The sequence below is a fragment of the Copadichromis virginalis genome, linkage group LG18 (assembly GCF_057382275.1).
Source record: "Copadichromis virginalis isolate Kocher_CV1m ecotype Utaka linkage group LG18, C_Virginalis_male_GT1.1, whole genome shotgun sequence".
Taxonomy (NCBI): Eukaryota; Metazoa; Chordata; class Actinopteri; order Cichliformes; family Cichlidae; genus Copadichromis; species Copadichromis virginalis.
Genome location: NC_140635.1, coordinates 21,182,790 through 21,203,418, shown reverse-complemented (window position 1 = coordinate 21,203,418; position 20,629 = coordinate 21,182,790). Strand labels below are relative to the sequence as shown.

Sequence of the window (20,629 nt, the reverse complement as noted above, 5' to 3'; positions counted from 1 at the left end):
GTGTCTAATGAGGTCACACCCTGGCAACCTGGTGACTCCTCCCACTCAGGCCCCCCCTCCATCCCTCCTCCCTTCTTTCCACTTGGCCCCCTTTGAATGTGCCCACCCACTCAACCCTCCACCCCCCGCCTTCGCCCCCTGACAGAGAGAGCTCTCCGTGGTGCTGAAAGCAGAAAAACACGATTCAGTTACAGCCCAGTTGCTAAGGGAAGGCAGGCGAGGCACACAGGACGAGAGCATAAAAATGACTAACTGCAAAAAGAGGCTGGGGTATGAGTGCTTTTGAAGATGAGTTGAAAAGCACACAAGAGAAAAAAAAGAAGAGGGACAGAGGATGACGCTCTAGTGGAAGGTGGCTACAGTAGGCAGTGGGCGTGTTCTTCTTGTTGTGATCTATAGTTGGGAAGCCCAGTGTCATCTGCTTAAGCACAGTGTGAGCGTGCAGACCTATCTGTCTAAGCGGGACGGAGGGAGCAGGCAGGGAATGCCTTACCTGGAAATGCACATCACTTTGCTCTACCTCGGTCTGAACCTTGAGGGCACTGTGGATAAGGATTCCTTTTACCCGGGCAGCACTTTGACATGTTAAAGCAGAAGGAAAGACATTCTGGAAATTAGAAAGACTTTGAGTGCCTGGTCTGTAACTGCAAGTGGGAGCTTCATGTCAGAGCGTGTGAGTGTGTTAGTGTGCATTTGCGAGATGTATGCGGGTGCGGTCAGCTGCTATGCTGCATCTTCCTTCCATCTTTAGCATGTGCAGATGTTTGAAGAAGTGAAGCTGACATCTGGCTTGAACTGTGGAAATATCTGGATTGGAGCGGACGCGTCTCCCTTTTTTGCCCAGGGAAGGGAGCACTGGGCCGGGTACCCAATGGCCCGGCTCCCTTCTGGCACCAGCCTTATCCTGGGTCACAGGCAGTCTTTCTAGCTGGCCAATCAGTTGGACCATACAATGGATGGAAGTCTATGTGGCTTTAAGTGGAATAGTGCACTGGTGCTGCAGCATAGCTCAGAGTTCATTAGTGTACAGTGGACTTGTCAGGGGAAGACAGACCTCACATTGGTCCACAAACCAGTAAGGACACAACCCTATTGTAAGTATGCATCAGAACTTTTTTTTTATTCACAGCACTGACCTACAAACCCACAAAGCACTGACAAAAAATGCCTGCTTGTCTAATGCTACTGTGCACCCTTCTCAAGTGCCTATAAAAATAAATCAAGTGTAAAGACATGCCAAGTGTTGCATCAAGTAAACATTAGCTTTAACTTGGTCCTAGAATGATTGTGTGTGTCTGTGTGTGTGCGTGTGTGTATATGCATACGCAAGTACCCATGCATGTTGTCACCAGATTCTTGCCCTTGCAATCTTTCTTGACAGTGTGTCTCTAGAATATCCATGCTGGCCTTCTCCTGTGACATGGTTGCTTAGAAACAGAAATGGTGTGCCACTATCATTTAAAGCAAAGTGCACCTCTGTGTTCCAACTGTTGCACCCAATGTCAACTAGGGCAAATGGAGGTATAAGGGGCAAGACAGAAAAGAGAGAGAATGCATCATGTCACTGAGCAAGGCACTGAGCAAAACAAGCTTTGCTTAAAAAAAAGAGAATGAAAATGTTCACTGAACTGACAGGTTTTATGGAGATGAAAAATTAATAATAGCTTTTTGTATCATTGAGTTGAGGGAGGACAATCCAGTGAGAAAGGTTTGGTTGGTAAAAACACTGTGATAAACAAGTTGATTCCAGTGCAGAGTGCTGCTGCAGGCTTACAGGGATTAGGCAGGCAGGCTTAATTCAGCTCAAACACTGTTTGAACTGTGCCTTCCCATTGCCGTACCTCTAACTAGTGTGCTTCGTTTTCCCTCAGAAACTGTGATTTGAAAAAAAATTGGTATTTGTGCAGCTGTAGGTGTTACACTGTGCCTGTGCATTAGTGATAAAACCTGATTATCAGGAGAAAACATCTCTGCACCACTTGACACCAGGCATCCTTGCCCTAGTTTGAACTTTGCTCTTGAGATCCTGTGTTTTGGCTCTTATCAGTCCTCTCATCTTGCCTGTAAAAGCCTATGCAAAACAGTTTTGAGATGCATCATGGATGCTGAGGGATGGCCAGACAATGGCTAGCCTCTGAGTTGGCCATGCAATCTCCATTTGGCTGCCCTCCAAGACCCCCCTTGCTCCCCTTGCCTCTCTACACACACACACATGCACATGCAAACATATATCGAGATATCACAAGCTCCCTCCCCCTCCCCACGCGAGCTCACACTCAGTGCTTGTCTCACACGTAAACAAGCATGAGTCTTAGGTTGATCTGAAAACACTGACCTACATAAAAGCATGCTCTGTCTTCTCCTCTTCCACCACTGCCCTCTCGAAATTCACATTTGGCCGTTGCACATTGTATGTACTGCGTTACATGCGGTTGCACTTGTTTTCAGCCAAGTGAACATACATGCAGACTGAATCGCATCATTATCTGCTTCGTTCTGTGCCTCGACTTTAAGTGGCTGCAAACGATTGCTTTTATAAACTAATTACCGTCTAGGAGTGAATCACTGAGTAACTGCACAAGTGTCGACATTTCACAGAGAAGGCTTCTTCTCACTTTTTTCATTAAGAACATTAATGTTATCACCGACTCAAAAGGCAGGACTCGAGAAGAGAGTATTTGAGGATTTAAGAGACAAGATTGATGATATTTATAAATGTAAAAGCATGCTTCATAGTTTTGTTTCATTTGTGCTGATCTGATTGCTTCCAGGAGTTTTATGCTTTCCGAGTCCAGGCTATATTATGACTGCAGAAGATGAAAGCCCTTTTTCAGTCTCATTCACACACTCGCTTGGTTAAAGCCAGTAATTTCAGCCAGAAAATGTGCAAACACAACTGAGAAAATTAGCAGCCGCTACTGTTCCACACTGAAGCAGAAGGTTATGAGTAATTGTTGCTAAATAGTGAGTCTTAGCTCTTTCCATGTGCACATGAGCTTTTGTATATGTTTGCATGTGCGTGTGTTTTTTTGTGTGTGCGTGTGTGCATCTGTGTGCAGAGTGAACGGTAGAAAAGGATGTTGCAAACCTCCAGGGAAAATACTCTTCTGGATCCAGACATGATGCAAGGCCCACCACCTACTCTACAGCAACATTCAGACATATTCAAAATCAACAGCAATGTCACATATACTCAACATGTGGCACTAACGTGTGGCCTGTGAAATCCAGCTTTTCTCATGACTGGCCCACTCTTGTATTTTGTGACCCTTCTCGAAGAATAATTATGACTGATATGTCTTATATGCCCCCCAGAATGCAGTGGAAATACTTGAAGAATGATGAGCTCCAAAGAGGAGGAAACTCTCAGCTTTTTCCAATATGTTGAGGAGAATGGCCTGAGAGCCTACAACGGCCTGGTAGCTCAGAACTTGGACCACGCCAGGAATGAGAGAAACAAGATATTCCTGAAGGAAAAAAACGAGAAGAAGAGAAAACAGGAGGAAGCCATAAGGAGGTAGGATGAAAAAAAGTGCTTGCAAATATGAAAACCTCAATAGTATGTTTTGAATACATTTAAAGCAGGGAATATGGGAAAAGAGAGAGAGGGGGGGGGGGGGTGACATGTAACAAATGGTCCAGCCAGCTGGATATTGAAACAGGGGACTTGATGCTCAAGGGCATTTGGACCAGTGCACTCTGTGATCTATGGAGGATAATTAATTTTTCACTTTTAGACTTATTTGGGGCTTGTCCTTGTATGGAGGTCATCACTGCTCTATTTTTGAGATGGCAAGCTTTTACAATTAAGAAGGAATGAGGTGGGCCAGGACAGTAAAACACCCAGGAAGTTAGGAAGTGAGGGTGGGAATTAGGCTGATGATGTAAGTGTTTCGAAACACCTTTATTTAAAAACCATCTGGAAACATGGAAATGTGTGTGTCTGGGTGTGTGTGAGAGGAGGGTTCTAACCAGCTTTATGAACACTCGCATGTCTGACTGCACTGTTTTTTAGAGCAGTGCCACTGAGCATGGTGAAACTGTAACTTCACTAAATAAAAGGCACACGCTGTAAACATGTGCCTAGCGCGTGGAAAAATCCTGCTTGCTGGGTGTTAGAGAACCACTGGGTGTTAGATTATCAGGAGATGATACCAGGGTATTTGGAGGGATTTTGAAAGTTGTTGGTGACAACATGGACATTTGCAATCCACAAAAACAGAGAGCAGATCTTTACAATCATGGCATAAAAATAAACTATATCCATCAGGCATCATACTGAGTAATATGATTTTTTATTAGGTCTTAGAATGATGTCTAATCTATTAATTTAATCTAAAGTTTGTCGTAATATAGGACGGAAAGAAGCATGAGTGTACACTGGGTACTTGTAATTTATGCTTTCCAGTGTTCTCAAACATTCTAAAAATAATTTTACTTGCTTTAAGTCTTTCTGGCTCAAAGTATTTTAGCAGCTGATGGCAATTTTAGCAGCTCATCAAATAATTAAGGTGCTTTTGGGGAGTTGAGCATTTATATCTGACCAGATGTGGCTTTTTAACCTATTTATCCAGGAACACTTTGATCCCTGTCATGCTTCTCTCAATGGTCCATGCATCTCCAAAGAGCTCTGTCTCTTTTTTTGGCTCCCAGTATGACTGGATATGCAAATGGCACGTCACTTGCATGATCAAAGCTCAACTTTACACTGCTGGCATTAGAAAAACAAAGTGGCATTTTTAGAGAAAATTCAGAAATCTTTCTTTGCCTCTATTTTTAACTTACCAGCAAGATCTCAATGTCCTCATTGTTATGCAGTCCTGTACTGTAACTTTGGTGAATGGGACAGGGTGACACCTGAGGAAAGTGTCATCTGCTGTTCACTTTCTTTTAGGTGTTGCCAAACCTAAAACATTAATTCACAGTCACTGGAGAAAGAGACAAAAAATAGTTGGATTTTTTATGAGACCTATAAGTAGGTCAATGAGACGACCCATTTTTTTACAGTAAGTGAAAGACTATGAGAGTGTAAGAATTTGTGTGTGCATCCTGCGTACTATGTGCGTGCATGGGCATGAACAACTGGAAAAGGGAATATATTATTATTTATATTATTATTATTTACGAGAAAGGGTTGGAAAGAGCAAACTGACAGTGTGATCGTGTAAAGGAAAAAAGAGCTTGTTAGAACAAGTGTGTTTTAGAGTTGGGGGGAAAATGGGGGGAAAAATGTTAAAGAGAGATTAAGTGTGAGCTCAGTTGCAGGAGTTGGGTTCTGCCTGGTAACAGCTGGAGCAGCCATAGGCCAATCAAATCAGCACGTTTGGTTTGAGTGAGGCGGGCCTTCCTGCCTAGCACACTCTCACTCTGGTTTTCTTTTATTGTATTTCATCAGAGGGAAAAAAGTTATCCACACAGTCACAGACATACAAATCCATTTAAATCTCTAAGAGTCTTCAAAACGACCCTTATCCAACGTTCATGCACACACACGCACACACACAGATGCACACGCATTTACTTATGTTTGCATATGCATGCAAATTCCCAACGACTGCCCTGCCCTTTGTGCACACGTGCATGCAGACACAAACAGAAGTTATACCTTCCTTATTTCTCAGTATGTCATTTAGTAAGTGTTTGTTTTTTTGTTTTTGTTTTGTTTTTGTTTTTTTTTTGGGGGGGGGGGGGGGTTGTTTGTTTTTTTGTTTTTTTGGGGGGGTGCCTTGTTTTGCCATCCCATGGTGTCACAGTGAGACAACCAGAGCTGCTCAAAAACAAATCAACCCCAACTGCGCCTGCTGCACCTGTGGTCTGTCCTCTAGCCAATCACTGGGCAAATATCCTATAAATAACCCAGGCACCAGTACTCCAGTCACACCCAGCCATCCCCACACTACCAACCAATGTATATAAAAGTGCACGTCACAGCAGATGCATGCCCAAAACACCTGTGGCTGAGTCTTGTTGATAAAGAATTTATAATTTCTTCATTGATGTTTTTTTTTCCATATATATATATATTATAGTTATTTACATAAACTTGTGATTTTTAACTTCTGGGTTTGTTCATTCTGTGCCTCTACATGTTTCTGCAGGTCCCTTTTTTAAACTTATATCAGCAGTATACTATTAAAACAAACCCTGCTGCGGTTATCATGTGCTTATGGTGTGCACGTGTGCTTTATTATTGTTGTGCAGTGGCAGCTGGTTTTGTGTCTGGTTTCTATGGGTACCCTGTTGCTAGGCAAAGTTAAGCCCCTGACCAATGAACCCAACCCACTGAGCACCTTCTGTTCAGCAGCTGGCCAGAGAGGGAGTCATAGTCAGCAAAGTAACAGGCTGAGAGGTCACCCCCACATACATCCATACCAACATGCATGGTTGACAATGTCACAGATGCAAATGTGAGATTTTTCAAATAGATGAATCTCTGAAATGAAGTTTAGTTCTGCTGTCTCTTTAATATGATGCTAAAACACAGTCAGAGCTTGAACTCATTTACTCACCCATTTACACTCAAGCACACACTTCCCTTCACGCCATTATTGCACAACACTCAGACATCATTAACACTCCATTCAGCCCAATCATCCGTTTAAAGGGATTGATTGTGTGTGCTTGTGTGAGGGTTATCAGTCATATCCAGGGTTAAACTCAAATCAATGCTTTGCCCTGAAAGAAGCCATCCTGTCAATGGCACTAACACATCTGTTATTGTTAACTTAGTGCTCTTGTCATTTTGACCACCTGCACACAATGAAATGCACATACCTACGTGCGCATACGATCAAATGAAAGACGTTTGATTGTAATGTGTTGGATTGTGGAATGTCTGTATTTCTGTGTCTTTATCTTTTTTATTCTTTGCATTCCACATTTATTCATTCTGATCTCTTAACCCTTCTCTTTGTCCTTCCTCTTTCGCTGTTTCAGATCGGGTGAGGAGATAGCAACTGAGGGCAAGCACTTGCGTATGGGCTTAAATACCATGCCAGACCCCCAGGAACGCATGCCCGTGCCCCACCTGCACCCTATCGCCTGTGGGCAGGGCTTCTCAGTACGCTCCCAGTCCCTTCACTCGGTCGGTGGTGGGAACACTGGGGGTGGAGGAGAGGAGGAAGTGGGAAGTCCAACTTCTAGGAAGCAGCCCCCGCCTAAGCCCAGGAGAGACCCAGCCACCAAGCTGAGCATGTCGTCTGAGGCAGTGGACCATAGTCCCATGTCCACCTGCCGCGGGGAGCGATGTGACGGTGAGTGGTGGTGGCACTTCACACAAGACTGATGCACTATATATAGCTGAACTGCAGGGACCTCTTCAACATTGCTTCTCTCACAATGACATGAAATTTAACTATTCAGTGTATGCTTTTCACTGACCTACCATAGGTGTAAACTGATATAAGATGAAGGGTGTAAATACAATATGGGATTGAACTGTGATTAAAGTATTATATATCATATATATCCATATTTTGGCTATGCTAAAAAACATTGCAAACATGACAGCCTGAAGCACATGTATAATAATAAATGAATATTTAAAGACATCTGTGCTGCAATATGTTCTGATGGTCATGGTTTTCCATTTCGTGAGGGCTGACCTACTCTAGCATGCATTTAATAACATACCGCAAAATGAACAGGCCATATAAACTGAGAATACCATTATAATACCAAAGAAAAATTAAGAAGTTTGGGATAGGTTGTAGCTTTGTTTGAGTTTTCATTCTCACAGTCCTTTTTTTCTCTTGTTATCAAATTAGCAAATGGTAGTTTGCATATTTCTGCTTCCCAACAGATAAATCAGGTTGCATGTGGTTACTACCATGTAGAGACAGAGATGGAAGTAGTCACTTATAATGCATGTGATTGTGTGTGTATGATAAGATCTTTGGAGCACGTTGAGATTATTTATCCTTGTGCATGTAATCATCAGGTGTTGCTCTATATACAAACTCCATCTCTTGCTCAGCATAGAAGGTTTCAGCTCAGCAGAGTAATAATAGTGCTGCTTATAGAAGGTTATTGCCACATTGTTAGTAATTTAAGCTGTTTCCGTGCATCAACTGCTTTGACAGTTCTAACCTTGCTTAAAACTCCTCTTCAAATATGCCTTGTGTCAATGTAAGACCAGTTTAGAGTAATTTAACTGAACATTATTATCCCAAGACAATTTTTCTTGCAACAAATGCAAGCTGCACAGTACTGTCTCAGGGGGGGGAAAAATCACAATACATGCATTTTGCAAAGTTAAACTGATAGAGTTTTCAGGTTGCATTAATAACAAAAAGATTTAGAGTTTGCAGGGAGCATTGACTCCATTCCAGTTTGGAAGCTTTGCTGCCAACGTGATGTTTAGGGAGTCACCCTGCCTGGCTCAGATTGGTGGGGATCACTATGTGCGCACAGATCTTCCTGGGCACCACGGCAACCATCTCACAGAAACAAGACCCCCTGCAGCCCAGCCAATCCCAGCATTACTGAGCAGCTTGGGCCAATGAGGTTCCAGAGATGCTGAAAACTAAGGCTTCTGAGCCAATCAAATTGAGAGTGTGGGGGTGTCCCTGGCTGAGGGGAGGGTTGCGTGCTCTGTAGCTGGCGCTTTAGTGGTAAGGGGAGGAGCTTGTCAGAGTAGAATTCATTCAGGAGGAGCGATTGACCTAGATTCGTTTTCCCCAGGAGGAGCGGGAGGGGGGGAGGGTGCTGCGGGTAAACACATCCGCTGCAAGGGGGAGGTGGGGTAGAGGGAGCAGTGGAGAGAGGAGAAGAGAAAGGAGAGCGATGTTTTGAAGGGGTGGATTCATCATCCATGCTGAAACAGATCTCAGCATTAACCATGGAAACCTGCTAGTGTAGTAATGTAATTTGCTGCTGTGGAAACGAGGAAGAGGAGCACCATTATGTGCCCATTACTGCCCGCACATATATACACATGCATGCCCACACAAAGACAGGAGAGGAGCATATGCAGGAATCTCAGTATCATAGTCCAAAGAAGCACATGCCAAAACACATTTGGGCTTAACCAAATCTTGTATTAGCACATTATTAGCAAGTGTTAATTAGGAGAGAACACCAGCCCAAAAGACCCAAGCATCCTCTGTTCAAATTAGTTTATATATATGATCGTGACTAAATGTATAGCATGCAAAAAGCAGAACAAAATTGGATGTTTTGTTTTAATTTGTAGTCTTTACTTTTGGTTCTCGCACTGGATAATAAACCTAACATTGAATTCATTTTTTTCTCAAATAATATTATAAACAAGAGACATTTTTATAAACGTGCAATACACTGTATCCAATTTTTTGCAAAAAAAAAAGGTAAAAAAAAAAAATAGAAAAACAAAACAAAAACAACCTAAACTATGAACTGTACATATCAGTCCTAATTCCTCTCTCTTAAGGTGTCGGCATCTTTAGTGTGTGTTTGTGCGCCTGTATGCATGGAGTAAGGGTGGTGAGTCATACAGTTACTGGAACTAGGAGTGTGTCTCGGCCATCTGCCACATGAATTATTTAAGGTATAAAATTTGCAGTTTTAAAAATTTTAGACATACTCCAGCTCTTAACCACATTCATCTCCCACTACCTGCCAGTGTGAGGGACACTTCTATCCAAACATCTCAGTATTTGACCTAGAAATAGACTCAGAGCAAGTTGGGAGCATAGAGCTATGGCTACTCTCTGTAAGCTACTGTAGTGGTACCGCAGTGTATTTTACAGTACTAGCTGTATAAATGCCTCTCCGCACCACATCTAAAGAGATTCGCATTGCAAAGCTACGTCACCACTATCAGAAAGAAGCTCAACAGTGTGTGTGACCCAGATAGTATACTCGCATGCTGCCATATATGTGACCTAGAAACATGTATATGCCTCAACTATTCCCACATATCTGACTCAAGATATTGCGCTGAGTAGCACATATAGACCTACAACTGACCCACATTAATAATTAATGACAAATAGATTATAAAAACTTGAATTTCACCCAATTCAGTAATCTATTATATATGACTCAATAATTATTTGACTCATACCTCAACAAATTAGATCTTAGACTTTTTTTCTCTCTCCTTTTGAGCAGTTCAGGGATGCAGTGAGGACTGCAGGAGGGTGCCACCACCCAAACCCAAGAGGAACCCCAACACACAACTGAGTGTTTCCTTTGATGAGTCCTACATTAAGAGCCATGGAGGCAGTGGGGTTTGCCCCTCCAAACCCCTCCACCATGTCACTTCCCCTAACGAATGCAACCCATCACCTCCTCAAAGTGATGACAGCCCTACGGATGACTGTGAAGACGAACCTGTCTATATAGAGATGGGTGGGATTGATGTTGGAATGCGAGAACCCTTGAAGAGTGAGGATGAGGAGCCAGATGAGTCTGTGTACGAGGAGATGAAGTACCCAGCTCTGGATGACATGGAGTACCGCACCGACCCTGTAGGATGTCGTTCTGCGTGCCCTACCCCGGCACCCTATGAACCTGAGCCTCTCAGCCGCTGCTCCACACCTCGAAACATTCCACTGTGTGACATTCCTGCACCCTTCCCCAATTTACTCACTCATCGACCTCCACTGTTGGTGTTCCCACCAGCGCCTGCCCAGTGCTCACCTAACTCAGATGAGTCTCCCCTCACCCCTTTAGATGTAGCCAAATTGCCCATGCTGGAGAACCAGTCATACAGCAAATCTCCCACCTCTTCCACCGAGCCACCCTCCTCCGCACACATCCGTAGGGAGCTCACAGCCACCCCAACTCTCACTGTCTCTGGACGCTCCTCTGCGCCTCCTCTGCCCTGTACCCTTTATAAATCCTCATCATCATCTTCCTATCAGCGTAGCCACTCTGCTTGTCCGTCGCCAGTCAGCATGGGTCGCTGTCTCACCCCTCTCAGCCTCATGCGTACACCTCCCTTTGATGCTCCGATGCCATTCCCTGGGGGTCTGCCCCGAAGTGCTTCTGCTACACCGCATGGAAAAGGCTCGCCACCTCAAGATGGTGTCGGACGACTTCATGGGTCTATGCAAAATGTATCAACAGGCCGCTCAAGGACACCCACCAGCCCTCTGGATGAACTAACCAACCTGTTTACGACAGGCAGGAATATGCTAAAGAAAAATTCCAGTGGAAGAAAATCCAAGGAGCCAGGAGAAAGTAAGTCTTGTGATTATGAAATGTAGTTACAAAAAGATACTAATTCAAAGTATTGCAAACTTTCTGGTTTCCATATGAGTGTAGATAGTTTGCAAACCAAGGGCGTAGATTTGGATTTGGCATTGGTGGGGACGGATGATTCAACCACCGAACTCTGCCCTGTTTCTTTTTTTTCCTTTTCGTCTTTGCTTCTTGATTAAAAAAAAGGAGAAATATACTTGCCTACATATGTTATTCTACATGCTTTTAAACCATTTAAAATTACAATTCATAGTTTTATATGTGAATTGTATAATGTTAAATTACTATTAAGCAAATGACTAAAGTATTTTAGGCTTTAGTTTACTTCAGCCATATTCCATATAAATCAGGTATCATACAAAAATAAAAATAGCTTCAAATACAGTCATGACAATAAAAGAATATGACTTTAAGGACTTAACAACATTACTTCAGTTATAGTACACCAACATCTCTTATACATTAGCACTAAGGGAACACTGAATGACCTGGTGGGTTTTGTCCATAAAACTACTCATTTCAGATTACCACAAAGTAAAAGATCTCTCAGCAAAATGATGCAACATTTTAGGCACTATTGCCCCGATCAAATCAGTGAGCTGGGATGTTTTATTCTAAACATGAACTACTGTTACAGCAACACACATGCACTACTGGTGCCCCACACAATAACTCAATGTCCACTATGTGAAGCAGCCAAACACATGCCTTCTTCTCTCGTTAATCTATAGCACCAAATCATCAGTCAGTCACCTGTGACCTCGCCTCTTCACCTCTGTCCGAGCGACAACATGGCAGAGCTGCCTCTGTCACCTGATAAATAAAAGTGAGACATTCCAAATACATGCAGTCACACATGTGCTTCAAATACAGTAATGAACCATCAAGTCATGATCCAATTTCACCTTTGATCTTGTATCACCATTGCTCCGTGAGCTTTGTGTTGGTTCTTCTGTCACCTGACAAATAGGACATACATGACAATAAGAATAAAATGTGCAGCTGCTTCAGTGCTTCTGTCAATTTGTGCAGATCTTGACTCATCAGTGATGTTTGTAGGGTGAGTGCATTTTTAAAACAATTTGTGCAAACTGCACTACAAGGTGGAATATTTGCAAAATCATGACTATTCATGATATTTTGTCTCAAAAATTAACCCTATGAATATGTCAGTGCCATTAGGATGAAATTATTGTGTCACCAACATTTTAACGTTAGACATATAATTTTAACAGCCTCTGTAAACTAATATCCTGGCTTGCTCGAGGCTGCCGTTTTCTCTGACAGTTTCAATCAAAATTAGAAATGCTGCTCTGAGACTGAGAGAATGTGCTGCCTGTTGTGTAGTTAGTTTTGAAAACTCCCTGAAAAGCACAGCCAATCACATTGGCCATATTTGTCACATGAGGTAGGACTCCAGTAGAGAACGTAATTTAACTCTTTCTGCACCGCTGGGTGAATGAGACGTTGACAGATCGTTTTTTTTTCTTACTATCGGGTTTGTTTTTCTTTACTCAAAGAGATCAAATTATTGGTGGGGACAATTCAATAATCGCTGGATATTGGTGGGGACACGTCCCTTCCGTCCATGCCAAATCTACATCCTTGTTGCAAACACATGCCCATTAAACAGCTTTTCCACCCTGTCTACTGTACACACATTTGTTTCATGAGAATGACAGATTTAGTTAGAAAGCAGCACTAGAAAGTAGGATAACAAACTGAAGAGCAGAGGTAACACAGAAGTAAGTAAATAAACACTTTTTAATTCCTTAATCAGTCCACATTTAGGGTTAACAAGTTTGATCCTGCAAAATCACGAGTTTGTGCATTTAATGCATCGCTTTCACAGCATGATGTTTGCAGGGCACTTTGCAGTTTGCGTTTGTTTAATCTAGACCTGCCAAGCCAAGTCTGATACAGATCGTATGATTTAATCTGAGAGGATTAAAGACTAAAGCGGGCCGTAGGTCTCTCAAACCAACCCATGGCATTAGGCCATCAGGCAGCATTACTTTTAAATATGTAAACATCAACATTTAAATACAGATATTATGGCACACTCAGGAAGACGGTGCCAAAATATGTGCGGTCGGGTAGGAAAACAAACCCCTTGCTGCACAAATTGATTTACGAAAGAAGAAAGATATAAAAGCAGGATCTATTTCTGAGTCTGGTGCCAGCAGCATTATCAGTCAGTCACAAATTGGCCTTCTCATTCTCAAGCATATTGCAACCTTTATTTTTCTGCTTAGATTCATTTTGTAGAGGCGTGTCATACTTTACTGGAGTCAGTAACAAAGTCAGATGGAGTATGTAATCATATACAGTGAAGATGACATGCTGTTTAACCCTCAACTTCACATAACTCTCCTCATACCTGAGTTTCACAATCTGAAAGAATTTAACAACAATTTAACAGCTTAACAGTTTTCTTTAATGTAAATACCACTAAACACAGCATTTATGCGTACATCATAAATCATGAAAAAAAACAAAAAACTACAAAGAATCCACACATCCATCCTTACTCAGTGCTCTTAGCAACTACAACATAGCAACAGTGGAAGGAGGAGAAATCCCTGTTTCTTATTTGCAGATTCCCTCCCCGTGGGTAATGCAGCCAATCACAGCTCAGGGCACGTCAGACTACAATGCATGCTCCTGATAGAGATGTTATGCCTCTGAACTCTATTCTACACTTGATCACAGGATTTCAGATTCCCTTTTCTGTCCAATCATCACACACATATGTAAGCCAATCGGGCAGCAGGAGCAGCTGTGCAGATGGGGACGGTGGACGCTGAGAGAATTTATGATTTCTTGCCATTTTGACTGTAATGAGATATACATGTTCATGCATGTACCAAACTGCTATACATTTTTTGCTTTTTCCAGAGATTGTCATTATTAGCTGCTGAATAATGTGCTTTTAGTTAGAGACTGCATTTAGGTGCGAGGATTACCCTTTGATTTCTCATCAGTGAGATTTTTGGTTTAGTTGGTGCAAATGTCACATATGTTGTGTGTTGTGAACATGAAGGTTATGAAGGAATGGAGGATCATTTTGTTCTTTCCCTTTCTAAGGCAACAGGGGCAGCAACAGCTACCCTGACCCACTTACCAACTGGTTAATCACCACACTTGCTCTCTTTTACTCCCCCCCCCCAATACACACATCAGCATAAAACTACACATATGACGCATGCAGGCATGACAGGGGATGCTTCCACAATGTATTGTAGGTTACAGCTTGTACGGAAACCATCCAGAGACAGGCTCAGGCCAGTGATGCATATATCTATCTATCGATCTATCTATCTATCGATCTATCGATCGATCGATCGATCGATAGATAGATAGATAGATAGATAGATAGATAGATAGATAGATAGATAGATAGATAGATAGATAGATAGATAGATAGATAGATAGATAGATAGATATCTCCATACGGTGGTGGGATAAAGTTTTTTAAATGTTTAAGATCATCAAAAAAAATGATAAAATGAAGTTTCTAAATGAAGTTATTTATTTTTAAGAGGTCAAAAACCTACATGGCCCTGCTTGAAAAAGTGATTTTCCCCTAAACCTACAATCAAGTATTTGTGATAGCTGGCAATGAGTCTTTTAAAGCGCTGCAGAGGAATTTTAGCCCACTCATTTTTCCAGAATTGTTATAATTCAGCCACACTGGAGGGTTTGGGAGCATGAACCACCTTTTTAGGGTCATGCCATAGCATCTCAATTGGATTCAGGTTTCAGGACTTTGACTAGGCCACTCCAAAGTTTTCATTTTGTTTTTCTTAAGCCATTCATAAGTGGACAGGCTATCTGCCAGATGTAATAAGATATACACCTTGCAAAAAGTTCAACTTTTGTTTTGTGGATCCACAGAGTATTTTCCCAAAAGACTTGGGGTTCATTAAGATGTTTTCTGGCAAAACTGAGAGCAGCCTTTATGTTCCTTTTGCTCAGCAGTTGCTTTTGTCATAGAACTCTGCCATGCAGGGCATTTTTACCCAGTCTCTTTCTTATGGTGGATTCATGAACACTGACCCTAAGTCAGTTACATTGTCTTTTATTTGTTCCTGAATTTCCTTGGACCGCAGCATGATGTCTGACTTTTGAGGATGTTTTGGTCTACTCCACTTTGTCAGGCAGGTTTTATGCAAGCGATTTCTTGATTGAGAACAGGCACAGTAGTAATCAGGCCTAGAGAAACTGGCTAGAGAAATTGAGCTCATCTTTCCAAAGATGTGATACACAACAGTTAATTTATCTTATAACAGGGAGGGGCAATCTTTTTTTTATCAAGCAGGGGCATGTAGGTTTGGATTTTTCTCCCCTAAATAATAAACATCTTCATTTAAAAACTTTGCTTGTGTTATCTTTGTCTAATATTTAAATTTGTTTGGTGATCTGAAACGTTTAAGTGTGACAAATGTTAAAATAATAGGAAATCAGGAAGGTGGCAAACAATTTTCACACCACTGTATATGTATATGGCATTCAATCATTTTGTTTCAACTCCAGAGGTTTACAACTCCTACCACAGCTTCTTAAATGGGTAGTAAGGGACACCTAGTGGATAATTGTTTGCATTGCAGTAACAAGTCAGATTCTGATGATAATCACAGTTTGTCCCACTGTTTAATTATTTATTTATTTATTTTGTGTGTTTTTTTTATCCAGTTTATTTTGATAGGTACATCAAAAACTGAATGTCTATTGATTTGCCTAATTATGTGTTTTTTATTTTTACCCCCCCTTTCTTTGGCAGCTGAGTCCAAAAGTAAGTCTCACAGTGAGTCAAAGCGAGAAGGCAAGGAACGTCACAGTCACAGCAAGGAGTCCAAGCGTGAATCCAAGGAGCGTCACAGTAAAGAGTCTTCACATAGAAAAGACAGAGACAAAGACAGAGAAAAAGACAAAGAGAGAGGAAGCAGCAATGCAGAGCCTCTGCCCCACAGACGAAATAGTAAAGACCGTACTTGTAGCAATGTAGATGCACAGCTGGTTCGCAGGGATAGCAGGGACCAGGCCTGCAGCAATGCAGAGCCCATCCCTGTGAGGCGGGACTCCAAAGATAGGGGCAGCAGCTCCATAGAAACAATCCCTTTGATAAGAAAAGACTCCAAGGACAGAGGGATTAGCAATGGTGACCTATTACCAAGGAGAGACAGTAAAGATCGAAGTGGGGGACATGGAATGGAGTCTTTGCTGAGACAGGAGAGCAAAGACAGAGACAGACTGCTTGATCAGCCACCTGAGCTGTTGCCAAGGCAAGACAGCAAGGAAAGGGCAAGAAATCCTGTAGACTACAGACATGAAAGCAGAGAGAGACTGGATCAGCCACCTGAACTCTTACCCCGACAGGATAGCAAAGAGCGAGCCAGAAATGGTGTGGACTCAAAGCACGAAAGCAGAGATAGGCCCCCTGAGCTTCTTTCCCGACAAGAGAGCAAAGACAGGGTTAGAACCGGACCAGAATACAGGCATGATAGCAAAGACCATCGTCCCGATTTGTTACCCCAACAGGAGAGCAAAGAGAGAGAAAGGAATGACACGGAGCACAAATATGAAGGTAGAATAGATCAGCCACCAGAGATCCTTCCCCGACAAGAAGCATCCAGAAGCAGCAACAGCAGGGACAGAGTTGGTTCCAACTCCGAATCCAGGTATGAGGGGAGAGATCGAAGCTGCCACAATAGTGGAGATCTTCCTCCTCCTCCTTTATCCAGGCAGGACAGCAAAGATCTGAGCAGAACTGGCCTTGAAGTGAGGCGGGACAGCAAAGACAGAAGTTTGAATGGCTCAGAGCATCATCATTTTGACATCAAGAGCACCAAGAGCCCTTCATCAATGGAATACAGGTGTGATAATAAGGAGCGAGGATACAGATCAGATGGCACCCCCCGACGAGATAACAGAGCAAATTACAACACAGACCAGTCAAAAGCACAAGAGAGGAATGGCAGCACAATATCAGGACAGCATTCATCAACAACAACACCCACTCATCACGGAAGGTCATCAGGTAGCCCTCCGATGACCATGGGAACAGGAAATGGTGAGCGTTAGGACCTAAATTTTAAGGCGGCATTAGACAATGCATATAACTATTCAAATGGCATACTACTAAATGTGATTTTTTATTCCTTTGTAGATCTGAAAGCAGCATCTAAGTATGCCCGCTCACCGTCTAAACCTGCTAATCCTTCCCCAGTGGGAACTCCACAAAGGAGGGCAACAGAGACACATCAAAGTCAGGTATGCATATCTGGTTTGTTCTTTCTTTTGTTTTGTTTTGTCTTGTCTGTCTCTTTACCTGAAGTGTCAGTTTCTTATAGGTCCTGAAAACCTATTTCTTAGTCTGGTATGGAACAGTTTGGACTGTTTAAAGATATTTTGTTCTAGTTGGTCAAACTGGTGTGGGGATTCGAAATCTAACTCTTTTATCTCAACAATTTAAATTAACTGACTATTCAATTGATTGACTAGTTAACTATTTAACAAAACACTAATTAATAACACTGATTAATTAGGCATTTTTCATTAGTAATGTGAAAAATCTTCAGTTTATTAAAACATAGTGGTTACAACTGAAGATTTATTTAAAAAAAAAAAAAAAAGTAAATTGTTTGCAAAGACAGTGAAGAGAAATCCACAGCAGGTTTCAGAACTTTCAGAGAGATCTACATTGTGTTTAACTCTTCATCTTCTGCCAGATATATCAATTGTATTTTTTTTAAACTGATTTATTAAGTCATAGTGTAGGGTGAAGTTCATGAGTAAGGGTGCTCCTAGCACAGCAATTTGGTGAACATGATTTTTGTCAAAATCATTTTTCTATTTTTTTTCTTTTATTACCTAAAGCCGGGAACACATAAATGGGTTTACCATTCTCTCCATTAAAAATGATCAGTACTGGTGAGACGCTGGGTTACACCAAATCAAATCAAAAACCACACCCATCCGCCCCTGAATTCATTTTTTGTGTTATATGATCACTTAGTCAATTGTGAATGACATCAAAAAGAAATTCTAGAAAGAGTTAATTTGTATTTATTTCACGTGGTATGTTAAATGTGTTGCTCAGATGCCCCAGATGCCATGGATATGTGGAGACACCACTATGCTAGAGCAAATCGAGAGGAAACGCACCCTATGCATGGAAATCCGTTCCAGACAGCATCCGCACTTGCAGAGATCTCTGGAGAGGCCTCCTCCTCCTCTGCCAGACAGGAATGAGGACAGGCACCAGGAACGAAGTCAGTGCAAGCAGGAAAATACATCTGTCCTTCCAAGCTGGGGAAAAAACGGCGGGACCAAGAAGATCCGTCCTCCTCCATACCCCACCCAGACAACGGTATTCTGGGATACCGCCATCTGACATTTACAAGGCATTTCGAACACATAACCCACAGTTAACCACTCCCTCTCCTCCCTAAAACATCACAGGCTTCAGGGCGGCCGCTGAGAGGACAAGAGGGATGATGCTCACTGATGTCAAAGGACAATGGTGGTTACCACAGCAATATTTCTGCTTGTTCAGGTTGTCATGTTTCTTATCATCACTGGTGATATTTGATATTTTTCTATTTCCTGTGACTGGACTCCTGTATTAGTAGAGTAGATATTTGATGATGAATAGATATTTTCTAAATGAGATGATGGGGATCAAAAGGAAACTTAAATTATGTATAGTAGATGTAGATGCAATCTAATATTTGTTTTTATGTTATTTTTGTTCAGGTTATTTTACATTTCAAAACATAATCTATCGATACTTGTACTGTAGTTGCATAATTTTCTTATGCCAAGCGCTTTTTTTTGTTTGTGCTTAAAAGCACTAAAATGAATGGACTATTTAATTCTGTCTATATATACTTTACATTTTCACTGTTGTATTGTAAGTTGAGGAGTTTACGTCGCCGTGCTTTAGATTCCAGGTCTGTCCATGCCTGGTCCAGGATGTTCTAGAATGTACAACAGCTGGTCCTAGAACAGAAACAGGATACTACTTGTGCTTCAGTTTGTATTTAACAGTGAGAAACTGTGTGGTCACTACGTCAAAGCCTTTTAAAGCTGTTTCGCAGGAAAGCCTGTTGGCATTTGTAGAGGACAGAGATAGTGTGTAATGTTTTTTGCTGTATTCTAAAATACACTATGAGAGCGGGGTGGGGAGGTAGCAAATTAGAACATACATTATAAACAGGATCATTTTCCAAGACCAGCCAAAGCCTGTAAAAGCGAGATATGGGTGTGGTTGCACTTTGGATGCTTGGTTATTTAAAATGGGATTAGTGGCAATAGCTGGCGAGTACCAGCATCTTTACATTGCCATGCACACTGCAAAGCACCGTGACAGTGTAAATACTTGACGCCAACGACCAGCCCGTACAATCAACACCTGAGCTTTTAGATTTCTTAATTTCACTGCAGATTATAATAGCCATATGCACTTGCTTAAGAAGTAACTTTCAAGTTTATGCTTATATATATTTTTTGAAATTGTAAGGAATAGTAAGTTGTGCCATGTAAGTTTTCATTTATTGGCTGAAAGGTAAAGCCTCAGGAGAATGGCTGGGTGTGTGACTTACACTCATCTATATTTGGGTGTCTCTGACAATGTTTCCAATCCAATTCAATGGCTGGCAACCATTTTAGAGATCAAATTATTGAAGGACCTATCACATGACAACAGCTTTAAGCTGTCAAAAATGACGGGGAGGGGTTGCACAAGGGCCTGCAATTCTGTCAGGCTACAAAAAAATAAGTGAACTGCACTAACTCTCATCTTCCTTCACATTAAATCAGGCTGGTTGCATACACATTCATCTCCCCCTGCTCTCTCCCTCTACCTCAACCTCTTATTTGCATGAATTCAGTTGGTTCTCTTTTGCACATTAAAAGGCAATGTCAACATTGCCAAAATAGTATGGGTTTAACAACAGCCCCTAAAGTGCAAGTGCAGTAGCCCCTCTCTATGAGAATCAACGAATCAGAAACCTTTGTTGGTACCAGTATGCGTGTGAGGGAGAGAGCTGTGCGCGTGTGTGTGCGTGTGTGTGTGTTTATGAGTGTGTGTACCTGGCTACACTGTATGCAAGTTGCTAGTTTAAAAAAATGATTGTCTTAAGACATTCACTTTGCCCTCATGATGTTGGTGGGTGAAGGTTGGAAATGTAACAATGATGATGATGTACAATCTTTTTGTGTGTATAAACGTGCACTGTGAAAAGGTAGAGAGAGCACCGCACCGTCAGTCCTCTGTCTTATTGCACTGAGTGTTCTCTTGTTTTGCGTAATAAAAAATTAAAAAAAAAGGAATAAACATGTTTGAGGAATAAAGTACTGTATTCTGATTGTCACTTGGGTTCTGTTGAGAGAAATAAATAAATATGGACTTGAAACCTGCTATGGAAAATGTGCATCC

The 20,629-nt window shown here is 41.8% G+C and overlaps 1 protein-coding gene across 1 annotated transcript; it reads left to right on the top strand.

Annotated features, from left to right (window-relative positions):
- Positions 1 to 204: 204 nt before the first annotated feature.
- nyap2b (neuronal tyrosine-phosphorylated phosphoinositide-3-kinase adaptor 2b) lies at positions 205 to 20,610 on the top strand. Its single transcript, XM_085438913.1, has 8 exons — positions 205 to 1,094; positions 3,316 to 3,517; positions 6,937 to 7,253; positions 10,093 to 11,166; positions 15,971 to 17,260; positions 17,357 to 17,460; positions 18,290 to 18,559; positions 18,652 to 20,610. Exons 2-8 carry the CDS (start codon positions 3,339 to 3,341, stop codon positions 18,685 to 18,687), a joined length of 3,270 nt encoding a protein of 1,089 aa, XP_085295039.1. The 5' UTR covers positions 205 to 1,094; positions 3,316 to 3,338; the 3' UTR covers positions 18,688 to 20,610.
- The last annotated feature ends 19 nt before the right edge of the window (positions 20,611 to 20,629 follow it).

Coding starts and splice junctions, on each gene's coding strand:
- nyap2b (XM_085438913.1), top strand. CDS start 3,339: ATGATGAGCTCCAAAGAGGAGGAAACTCTCAGCTTTTTCCAATATGTT. Junction 3,518..6,936: donor CAGGAGGAAGCCATAAGGAG/GTAGGATGAAAA, acceptor TCGCTGTTTCAG/ATCGGGTGAGGAGATAGCAA. Junction 18,560..18,651: donor CATACCCCACCCAGACAACG/GTATTCTGGGAT, acceptor AAAACATCACAG/GCTTCAGGGCGGCCGCTGAG.